At 35.1% G+C, this 12,669-nt stretch overlaps 1 protein-coding gene across 1 annotated transcript in view; it reads right to left on the reverse strand.

The window, feature by feature from the left end:
• The window catches only part of Ralyl (RALY RNA binding protein like), a 641,793-nt gene that overhangs the window by 12,522 nt on the left and 616,602 nt on the right, over positions 1–12,669 (reverse strand). Inside the window, exon 7 of the mRNA XM_048358653.1 lies at positions 1,327–1,440. Within this exon, the coding sequence (XP_048214610.1) occupies positions 1,327–1,440 (114 nt within the window). The remainder of the gene's footprint in view (positions 1–1,326; positions 1,441–12,669) is intronic.

Raw genomic sequence — 12,669 nt, forward strand, 5'->3', positions numbered from 1 at the left:
GGTGAGAACTTTGACCAGAGTTTATTTCTCTTGTCCACTCTGCAACCACCTTCTCATACCCTTCCTGAGCTCAGTATCACTACAGAAGGTAAGCTCTGTTAAGTCTCAACCCAAGTATTGAGTGTCAACAGGTGGAGTCTTTATTATAGCCCAAGGCCCTGGTTCCTAACCAGTTCTGATCAGCCAGGTGTTACCTAGGCAACCAGGTTTACCTTCAGGAAAGTCGTGAGAAAGTAAAAAGATACTAGATTTGGCCTCAAGATCTGGGTTTGAGATCTGGGCTGTAGAACAATTAACTTTATGCCTCCTTCCAAGTCTTTTTTACTCATCTGGGAGATGTGGAGGATGGATTTTTTTTAAATGATTTTCAAATTTATTGCTTTTTAATGTATTTTTAAAATCTAATTTTATTGTCAAGGTGATGTAAAGAGGGGTTACAGTTACACACGTAAAGTAGTGAGTATATTTTTTGTCATACTTGTTCATTGATTTACTTTAAAAAATAAAACTTTTTCAGAAAACTATGTATTCTGTGGAATCCTAATATATAACACACATAGAAAGGGACAGTGACCTGGTGGGAACAAGGACCAGGCATGGAAAAGGCATGGTTTTATTTCCTAACAGTGTCTCCTTTACTCCTCTTTTATCTCCAAGAATGCCTGTGAAGCATCTAATGCCTGTACAACATAGTTTTACAACTACAGACAAACTCTAAGTGCATTCCAATTCTTACATCCTATGAGTTTTAGACATACCTGAAGCTAGACGACAAAAACATTAGAATTTATTAGAATGTAGCCATGGTGAGGGCTGATGACTCAAATGAGAGAGGTCATTAAATTGTAAAGGATTCAATTAAATAACCTGGCCCATAGATAGTTAGGAGTAGGTTGTAGAGATTACTGAAACTGAGTTGTGTAGTTTTACAGGATGTCAGTAACTTGGTCTTTGGAAGAATGAGTTTTGAGGCCTATTAAATTTTGTTGCAGCTAATTCAATGAAATACCAATAATCCTCTAATCTAATAGTTTTCCCTCATCAATTAGTTTTATCATCTTAACGGTTGCTAAATCTTGAGGTATAAACTTCCAATTATGTTTCTCTAATTATTGATTTTTCATAATTTTTTTGGGTGTAAACCTTAGAAAATCCATTTATTTTCTCTAAAAGCAATTATATTTCATCATTGCAAGTCTTGGCTTTCAGGCTTTACTTATGTATCTACATTAAACATTTAAAAGAGAGTCTTCCTGGGGCTGACTGGTTGACTCATGTTTCATTGGTTTCATTGCAACTGTGACCACATGTTCTCTGCTCACTTACCTGCTTCTGCCTTCTGCTGTTTCTCAATCTTCTCCAGACGCCCTAGCAAGGAGTCAATTTTAGTTTTGATCTGGGTTAATTCTTTCTTGATTGTCTGTAACTCATCTGATTTCACTGAAAGTGAGAAATGGGAAAGAAAGCAATAGAACATCAAATACACTGTAATTCACTCAAGACACCCCATGTTTGACACAACTTCCAGATTAGGTCAACTCCTGCAGAGCAGGATTCAATGTTTCTCCTTCAATTCACCTTCTCAGAACTTGTAGTAATGATGGAATAGTGGATGATTAGGCCTATTCCAAAGTGATACTCTCATTGGCCAGAACTCATTTGATAGTAAGTCCTTTGATTGAAAATATTGCAAAAAGATGAAAGAATCTAGAAATACTATTAAAATACCAAATTCAGTTTTGAAGAGTAATAGAACAAATCTACAATATAAAATGGATTCAGGTTAAGGAAAAAATAAATCATGATAGGTATATATTGTACTTCTCTGACAGATCATGTTGCAATACATTTTTCAGCAGCCAATGGTATTTATAATCCAGTTTGGTGGGGATTGATTGAAACTGGAACATAGTATTTGTCTTCTAAAAAAAATGGCTGATGCCAAAGGACACTTAACTCTTTTTGCTTTGTGACTGCTCCTACTCCTTCTAAAACTAACAAACAAACAACCTTACAATCCCTGGGGTTTAAAGCAATGGGAATCCATACATTTATGTAAGTTCTCATTCCTCCTCCCCCTCCTCCCTTCCCCCGCCTACTCCTCCCCCTCCTCCCTTCCCCCTCCTCCCCCTCCCCCTCCTCCCCCTCCTCCCCCTCCTCCCCCTCCTCCCTCCTCCTTCCTCCTCCATTGCTGAGTCAGGATCTTGCCCAGTTTGGGCCAGTTTGGGCTATGTTGCCTAAATTGAGCTTGAAATTTCAATCTTCCTGCCTCAGTCTACAAAATGCTGGGGTTATAGGTATGTACCACCCTACCGAGCCTCATTAATATGTTCTATATAGTTGTTCTCATTCTAAATTTTTCAGCATTTAATCTAAAAAGAAAATAGTGACTAATATAGAATAAGCAAATTTTCATTTTGCCAAGTAGGGTTCTTAAAAATAACAAACATAGCTTCAGAAGAGTATACTTTCGTGTCTAAAATAATTACTAAAACAATAATTAAAATGATTAAAATATGAAGTTTTATGAACAATACGATAATTATATTTTAAAAATGAGTATATTTCCCTTATTTAAGAAATCATCAACAGTTTTGTCCCAAGTGCATAACCAGCAGTAGCCTCTGAGGTGAGCTTTTGGATATCTGTGCCTTGGTTGAGAGCTGTGGTCCCTAATCTGGGGAACAAGGCTTTATTCCAGCCTTTTCTCTCTTGTTTTTCCACTGTAGTTTTTCTTTCAAGTTTGTAGGTTTACAAGCTTTAATATTTTCCAGAAATTTCTGAAGAAATTAGGGTTTAGCTTGATAATTTAGTATTCAGGAAATAATAAAAAATAGTAAAAAAAAACAATATATAATCTATATTTGCTTGAAAGAAAAATATTTGTCAATTAAAAATATATTTTTTATAAATCTCACATAATTAAGTTTCAAGGAGGAATAGTGTTTTTCCAGTATAGAAATGAGCAACCCTGCCTTTATGAAAACAGGTTTTTACAAAGCAGCTTTATGATACAAAGCAGCTAACAAACTAAAAACTGCAAGAAACTGAGGGTCTCTGGAGTATTCCTGTAATCAAGCACTAAATTGAAAGGAGAATACAGTTCAAAACACGGAATCACTGTTTATGCCAATTATTCCAGACATCAAAGGATCATTGTTGAATTGCAGCTAAATTTGAAAAACATCATCTGTCACAATCACAATGTGATTCTGCTGTGATGAATGATACTCATGTGTTTGATTGAGCCATATTGTGTAGTTGTGTTTAAAGCCATCAAATTTAATAGAAAACATTTTATCATATAACAGATTTCAAGGCAGGAAAATGTAACTGTGGCTAAAAACTAATAGAATCCATTTCTTAGTGGATGGAGCTACTCCTCTGCCCCGTGATTTAGTTGAAGAATGTTAATATATTTATCTTATTGTAATATCTTATTGTCTCATCAATACACCATAATAGGAAGACCATATCAGAAGACACCTAGAAATCTAAACAAATCTATCATGAAGGCATTGCATATTCATGAAGTTAAGGTTTAAATTTATTAATAATAATGTAGGAAGACTTTTCAAGACCAAAGTTAGATTATCATAAAATTTCGGTGCAATTAATTGAATTAATTCAAGCTTATAAGGAAAACTATTTCTTTTGTTGTATTTGAGGCAGAGGGCGACCCTGGGGTTTGAAATAAGATTTTCCTGATTAATAGACACATGCTTCACCACTTAACCATCGTGTCACTATACCTTTTTGGCTTTCGTTATTTTTCAAGTAGGGTCTTGCGCTTTTGTCATGGGTGGGCTTCAGACTCTAATCATCCTACCTTTGGTTTCTTGCATAGCTGGATCAGTAAGACCTATGCCATCACACCCAGTCTGTTGATTGAGATGGAAGTCTTGTTGACTTTCTTCACTGTCTCTCTATATAAGCCTGAGTATTCTAGGCATTCTAGGTGTGAATCACTGCTCTCAGTTCAACAATTTCTTTCAAACAAGGAAATCAGAAGTTGAGTAAGTCCTTTCCTTCTGTCCACTCCATGAAATATTGAAATGAGTCTCTAGACCTTTTCAGACTACCTGCCTCTTTTCTTGGAATGAACAAGAAATATTAACCAGGGTCTTGCAAAGTGAGCATTTGAAATAGTCTTGAGTGGTTCTACAGCAACTGTGCTACCTAATTTCTCACGGCATACAATTTCTTGGTACTGGCCTTTGAAGAAAGTCTGCCCCTTACTTGGCCCAGAGGGCATATAATTATCTTTGTACCTTCCTTCAGTCCTCTGAAGTTGCCTTCACAGGTGAGGGCTGGTTTCTGGGTGGAATTCCTGGAGTAGGCTACCTCTATGCCTAATGTGGTGTTCTCTATCATCTTTCTTTGCTTTCTTTATCTTTGCTTCCTTCCAGGTAACATTTTCTGTACAACACAGTAAATTATTAAGCCCTTGTCTGTTTTTACTAAATCAAAACAATGAATATGCTCCACCTTTATTTAAAATAAATTGTGTTCTGTTTTCTAATATTTTCTGAGCTATGAGTACTGATCCAATGCAGTCTTTCCCATTTTCATTGAACTCTTACTGAACTTCTGCCTTTAGTTTTCCTGGATTGTTGTTTATAAGCCATAAGGTTTTTCTGCTCAATTTTCCCATTTTCTATAAGAAAAAGCTATGTCAAATATTTACATGCATAAACCATATGCATAGTTACTCGGTCTCTGCTGAAATACTCATTTGCATATTACATTTGTTTTTAAAGCAAGTCCTTCCTTTTGAGCATTTGAATCAAGTGGTAGGTATATGGAATTGCACAGGCTCTAGTTCACATTTCTGACCTTGGAGGAAGTCACTTATATTCACTAAAGTCCAAGTAAGTTTCTTAATTTTTGTAAACTCCATCCTACCTTAGAGGATTTTATGTAAGAATGTAACCACTTAGCATGATGCCAGAACCCTGTCAGAACTGATAAGTAGTAAAAGCAGCAACTATTATTAATTCATTTTATTATTACTTTTATTTTCAGTTACTTAATTATTACATACACAGACCTATCTCACCAAAGACTGTCTCCCAAATGTGATTGTCAAAATCATACCTGTCTTTTAAGACTTAAATCTCGCCTTTCTTATAATAACTCTTCCATTAACTCACTGGAGGAAAGGTTCATCTCCCTATTAAATGGCATCTTACACACAATTTTACTGCTTGTTGATTCTTATTTGTAAGCTTAAGTTTCATACTGAAGTTTCTAAAGATTACCTTAAAGTCTTGGGCTTGAAATCATTCCATCATCTTTTATTGAAAAATGATATTACAGATTCAAGAAAAGATGTTATGTCAGATTAATTCCAAAAAACTTTCTGTATTCTTATTATAATATATATACCTAAGAAATTACTCACATTCTTAAACAATGACATTCTAAGGCCTCTAATATTACCATATATTTAAAAGAAGCAATTTGGGAACAAGTGGTATTAGTAGATTTGGCCCTCTGGAACTCAAGTCCCATGTGTGGAAAGAGTGCTTGCAATTCTTTCTTTCTGTGCTAATGAATCATTAATATAGCTTGGTCTAGTATCTTGAACACTGAGATATAGGGATGGGGTGAAGAAGATAAAGGAGACAGAGATATGGGAGACATAGAGGAATACATGCAAAAATATGGGGTATACTTGGGGTATACAAATACACACTAGGGTACGTACAAGAACATGGGTGTATACCTAGGCAACAAGCTACATATAGCTGGAGTGGGGTAAACAAATGGAGAAGAGTATATATAAAGGCAGCAAGTAAAATCAAGGGTGGAGAAGAGGGAAAAGGGACATAAAGAGGATTGCATCAAGTCTTACTGGCCAACCCAAAGATTTTTTCTAAGTGATATAGGAAATAGCTTTCAGAGTTGAAATCCTCTTTCCTGACATCTGTTGTAAAAAGGCATAAGATAATGGTCATGAGAATAATTCAACATAGATATGATAGCAGACTAGATTGGACCAACATATTAAGCACTGGATGCTAAGAAATAAGTGGATTTTTGTATACACTTGAAAGGTTTTTTGTTTCGTTTTGTTTTGTTTTTTTAGAACATGGTATAGATTGATGGGGCTTAATTAGAATGATGGAATTAGCAACTGCTAAAATTGGGAAGACAGTTTTGTTGATTTTAATGTCTATTAACATCCAAATACAAATGAAAAGTAAGAAGTTAGGCATATGAGTATGACATGAGAGGAGAGAAGAAACATGAGAGGAGAGGGGAAATACGAAAGCTAGAAAAATAAACCTGGAAGCTGCCATAGGAGGTAGCATTATATGTTAATATGTATGTCTTTCTTGGTAGAAATGTATTCATACCTTAGAAATACCTTCTTTAAGAAACAATATCTTTGACCCCTTTTTTTGAAATAAGATACATAGCAATAAATGTTCAAAATAAGAAAACATACTGGGGCTGGGAATATGGCCTAGTGGCAAGAGTGCTTGCCTGGTATACATGAATCCCTGGGTTCAATTCCCCAGCACCACATATATAGAAAACACTACATATATAGAAGTGGCTCTGTGGCTCAAGTGGTAGAGTGCTAGCCTTGAGCAAAAAGAAGCCAGGGACAATGCTCAGGCCCTGAGTCCAAGGCCCAGGACTGGCAAAAAAATAAAGAAAACATACTGACATTATTTAAAAAAATCCTTTGTCCTGGGCTGGGAATATAGCCTAGTGGCAAGAGTGCTTGCCTCATATACATGAAGCCCGGGGTTCGATTCCTCAGCACCACGTATATAAAAAAAGCCAGAAGTGGCGCTGTGGCTCAATTGGCAGAGTACTAGCCTTGAGCAAAAAGAAGCCAAGGACAGTGCTCAGGCCGTGAGTCCAAGCCCCAGGACTGGCAAAAAAAAGAAAAAAAAAAGAAACACACACACACACACACACACACACACACACACACCACACAAAACAAAACAAAACTCCTTTGTCCTGTTGAATATAACTTACATTGTTTGGGTGATTACAATGCTTGGATTTAGTATTGTTAAATATGATCAGCCAAGTGATAGTAAAAATAAAGAAAAGAAATACTTAGGGTAAATTACTTTAGCTTATTTTCAGGTAAGAATAACCCTAGAGAAACTAGGAGGTAGGTTTCATCATATAGATAACCTTAAATATTTTTCTTGTAGATCACTGTACTTATGTAAAAAGAAAACACAACACAACAAAAAACAAAGACAAAGAGAGAGCGATCATATTAAATCATTTCAGACATTCTGTCTCTAAAGAGTTTGCTGATTTGGTGATAAATGTTATTACATTCTGATACAGTCAACAAAATGATGACTGTGCCTTTTGCTGAAACCTGAGATACAATCTAAAAAGGAAATTAGGCATGTAGGATGATATATATATATCTGCCTATATCAGAAAATGTGTGCATCTTTGATTTATGGGGTGAACAGCATTTCAATTTATTTTAATCACTCATAGGTCAAATCCATTGGGGACAATGGATTTGTAGAGATCAGTAGTTACTAACAGACAGTGATTGTACCCTGCTGGGGACATTGTGCAATATCTTGAAGCATTTTTGACTATTATGACTTAGAAGGGATGGCTGCTGGTATTCTAATGGATATTTGGTCTGCTCAAAAATCCTACAACAGTCAGGATAGTCCTCAACATCACACAAAGAATTATCTCTCCAAATGTCGAGAATGCTCTAGAAAGCTTGAGTGCCATGCATTGAATGTGTCCCCTAAATTTTATTTATTAGAATCTTACTCCCAGAAGTCTTACATTAATAGTATTTTGAGATGAGGCCATGAGATTACTGGCTGTATATGAAGAAAAAAAAGACTCCAGCTGTCAAACTTCTATGTGTCTCCTCATAAGACCCCCACTTCCATGCCATGACTCAGTGGAAATTCCTCACAGGAGGATCAACAGTTCTGTAGCCACAGTCTTGGACTTTCCAGCCTCCCAAGCCAGGGACTGGATAACTTTTATTTACAAATTACCTAGTTGACAGTACTTCGACATAATAACAACAGAAAATAGACAAAGGCACTAGTCTTCATAATTACATAATCTTCCGCATCAACACATACTTTAACTATTTAGAAAACCTACAAATATTTTGTTAGATAATTTTAAGTAATAATTCACATGAATTCATAATACTCATTTTTCAAGCCTTTAATAGATTGTTGAAATATAAAGAGTATATTTTCACAGAAGGTAACTTATCCCTCATTTTCATACACACTATTTTATTAATAGGAACTTGAGAGTATGATGATTTGCATGACTTTCTCAAAGTCACATAAACTAACACATGCAGAGTCAGGCTAAAACCTAGATCTTCTCTTTGTAAACTATGTCATTCTACATTAGCTGATGTGAAAAATATGATTATCAGTTTTGTTTTCTTTGCTATGAATTAACAAATTATAGCATTTAATTTAAGTCAAATGTGGATAAAATAATCTGAGAACTCTTCATTTCTGCAATGTGGATTTCTCGAAATCTTTATTATTGCTATTCCATTTCCATTTGCATATATATGTTCTTTTCCACTTATATATTTTAAGTACTTTAATATGAGGAAACTAATTTGCCAATATTAAAAATAGTTCTTAATAGCCAGAAGGCAAGCATTACAAGCTTTTGCTAAAGTAAGCTGTAGCAATTAATTAATTTGCTAAACCTCCCCCACCCTGTTGAATTGCCTAACAAATTAAATATATTTGTATATGCACATATTCATAATACATTCATAATGTATTACTCATTGTTTTTATGTATTTTTAAGATAAAATAAAATGGAAAATGAATTGATTTTAAACAATATTCATTAATGGCTTAGTCTATGCATCCATTCATCTAGCTTTCACTAAGAGCTGAATATGTACAATGATGTTTAACCCTTAGGATAAACATGTGTGGCATGTGTATTAAAGTGGATGTATAGATGCATGCTAAATATTAGAGATGTAAGAAGTTAAGTATGGTTATAGAAAGGAAGACCAAGTTTATACTGGCTGCCTAAATCAAAAGCCCTGGCTTATGCTTGTTGGTTTGTTTGTTTAGCCCATGCCTGAGTCATGAGCTACATACAGTGAAATACCTTCTTGGCCTGCTGGAGTTTGTAGGCAGAGGAGGAAAAACTATGTCAGCAACTTACATGATGATAAAATAATTGAGTGATAATTGAAAATCTCCGGTTACTTAATATTGGACATTTTCTGGTCTTTTCATTCAAATTGTACAAGTCTTTATGAGGGGTCATATCTAGTTTGTCTTTAGAGTCTTAGTTCCCTAGGGGTCCTATCTGCTTCATCTATGGAAAATTAATACTTGTCATGTGGTAGGTCCTGAGTAATGGAATGTACACCAACTATGTGGGCAAAGAGAAGACAAATTATTTTTGATGGAGGTTGATCATTGGTTGTGAAAACAAGTCACTGATTCATACTAGAAGGATGTTTTGGATTTCAGCAAGCGAAGACGATCTAATCAAAGGAAATAGCAGATCTCATTAGTTTGAAAACATATATAAAATGGATTTCTTTTAAAATTGGAGCATAGGTCAGACTTTGTCCCCCAATTTCCACTTCATGCAATCTGGAACTAATTTTCTCTGAGCTTCAACATTTCTAGAGTCGTGGTTGCCAGTCGAGTGAAAAATCGCAAAAATGGGAGAAGCATGAGACAGCACATTCCACAGATGTTTAAGATTATACTCTGTACAAAGCAGTTAATTTGAATACATTTTAAATAAAAATGAAGAGATTAGATGAGAAATCAAATAAGTAATATGACACAGAAGACTATAAGTAATGTAAATGGAACATAAACAACTGGTTTGGGTTTGAGACAAGAATGCCTTTGCACCACAGAGGGGTCTAAAATTGCTAATACCGTGGTGATTTTCCTTGAGTCAGATTTTTAACTAGGGAAATCATTGATGATGCTTATTTGTGGTGTACAAAATAATACAGTAACAACAACAAAACATTTTTTAAGATAAAAGTAAAGGTTTTCCAGCAGAGGTACATGAACATGAGTTTGGAAAGCTTGATTCAATTAAGCTAGAAGAGTAGAGAGATGGGTTAGAAATGGAATTGTTAGTGCTGTATCAGTTATTCTTGAGAAATAGATTAAATAGTTTGGATTTCTATTTGGTAAATGACTGTAATTTTGAGTTTTACAGTTTTTTTTTTCTTTTTGATGATTCAGGGTTTGGACTCGCCTCATACTTGTTAGATAAGCTATCAATCCAGCCATTTTCTGCTTTATCTATTTTTCATATCTTTTGTTTTGAACTAGTCTTGGATTGTGATCATTTGACATATAATTCACATGTAGCTGGGCTTACAGGTATTGCGATACCACACTCAGCCCGTTTGTTGAGATATTGTGTTGCTAACATTTTTGCTGGGCTTTAAATATGATCGTTCTATGTCTTCTCAGTGGCTGAAATTACAGGTATGTCTCACCATGCCCAGTCCCTGGTTTTGAGTTTAGAATGAGAAATTGGTGATGTATTTGGTTTGGAATAGTCTTAGGGCTGGACATGGAGTTAATGGGGTTAGAGCAGATAAAAAGTCAAGGAACTGAGTCAAAAGAATAGTCAAGGTTATCCTTATTAGGACCTGCCTTAGAAAAAAAGCATAGAGGCAGAGGAAAAAAATGCTATTAAAAATTCTCAATGGGACTTAGGTTTGCTTCCTTTTATAATTAAACAGTGAAAAATTAGATACTTTTTGAGCTATTAGTGGGAATGAGAAAAAATGTGAGTCTCATAACAACAGAGAAAACAATCTAGAATCTCACAATCATAACTGATATACTTTGTGAATATTGTGCTATTTGCCTTTTTTTCCCCTATTTCTACATCTGGTTATTGATGAAAATCTAGTGAATTAAAAACTAGTGAATGAAAACAAATATAGATAACTTTAAATGTATTTAGTTAATATAAATACACTAATTATTTGACATGACTGATTTACTATGAGATACTAATTTTAGTGAGATATTGTTGATACATTGTGCTATGCAGTGTTTAGTCAGTGAGGGCAGTGTATACTGGAAACATAAATGTACCAAGATAAACTAAGTGGCTTGATATAATCCTCATTTCATTATGTCACCATGTCTAAGAATTTACTATTAAAATAAAAGAGTAGAGGGTATACAAAGATATCTACATTCTGTTTATGTCATGCATGTGAATAACTATCATGGCATCCTCCCTGAAAATCCCTGTCTTCAAGTGCCACACCTCAGAATGTGACTATATTTTTATATAGAATCCTTAACAGGTAATTAAATTAAAACATGGTCATTGGAGTGATCCCTAATCCAGTATAATTGGTGTCCCTACAACAAGAAGAGATTTGATCAATGCTTCCCCAGAGGGAAGGGGATATGAAGACACAGGAAGGAAATGGCATCTTCAGGCCAAGGAGAGATCTTACCCAGCCCTTTCCCTTGCAGCATCATGAAGAACCAGGCTTCTGCTACCTGATCTTGAACTCCCAGCTTCCATATATGTGAGGAAATATATGTTCAGCCATCCAGACTCCTGTACTCTGTGACAGCATCCCTAGGTTATGAATAGGTAGATGACTAAATTTTCTAAAATATGAGTTCAATCATGTAACACCTTGATGAGAACCTTCTTCTTTGCCCAGGGTAGAATCTCAACCCCTCAATCTTCTCCAGTTCTCACTATTTTGCTATCAATTTCACAGTTTTTTGTTTATCATAATGTTCCCAGTGTCTTCACTGACACTCTTAGCAATACATCTTTGTGTAATATAATAGCAGCACTAGTGGTTATTGTTATTATCACTACCATGATGGTTTGTTATTCATTAAAACATTTATAACACCAGTCACTGCTTAAGAACCCTACCCTCTGTGAAGGGTACAGCATAGTCATTCCCACTTATAAATGAGGCAATTAATACAGCAAGTTTGAAGTTAACTTCAAAACCCACAGCTAATAAATAACATAGGCACTGTGGGATTTTATGTACAGCAATTTTATCTTCCATGCCTTTAACAGCTGTGTTCAATTGTATTTTCAAAACAAAAATTAACTTCATTGAATGTTGATCATATGCCTAAACAGTTTATATATGTGAGAAATTTCATCTTTACAAGAACTACTGGATAGGCAATATGGTGTTTATATTTTCCAGATAGAAGACAGAGTCTTCCTCAAGACCACAGTATCACCTCACTGTGAATCACCCACTTCACTCCAGACAAGAAAGCCTCTGTTCTCTTAGAGACAGCCTTCTGGAAGGAGGAGTCTCTCTCATTCTCTTTCCAAATCCAGTAAACTGAATTAAAAATTCAGTGGCTTAATTAAAAAATCCTCCCATAACTCCTCTGGACCAATAGTGCTTTCTCTCTTTAAGATATAAGAACAGAATATGTCCCAGACAATCAAAATTCTGCATTCAAATTTCTGTTTGCCTTAAGCTACTCAGCTTGTAGCATTTTATTACAGCATACCTGGGGAACTACTGGGGAAAGGAACTTCAAAAACAAACAAATAAAAGAAGTGAACACCAAAAGAGAACCCCATTGCATCAAAACAAAATTCGAAGTGAATAATGGCAAAAAGAGATTATAAAATGTAAAATGTACAGT

This window comes from Perognathus longimembris, chromosome 12 (assembly GCF_023159225.1).
Source record: "Perognathus longimembris pacificus isolate PPM17 chromosome 12, ASM2315922v1, whole genome shotgun sequence".
NCBI lineage: Eukaryota > Metazoa > Chordata > Mammalia > Rodentia > Heteromyidae > Perognathus > Perognathus longimembris.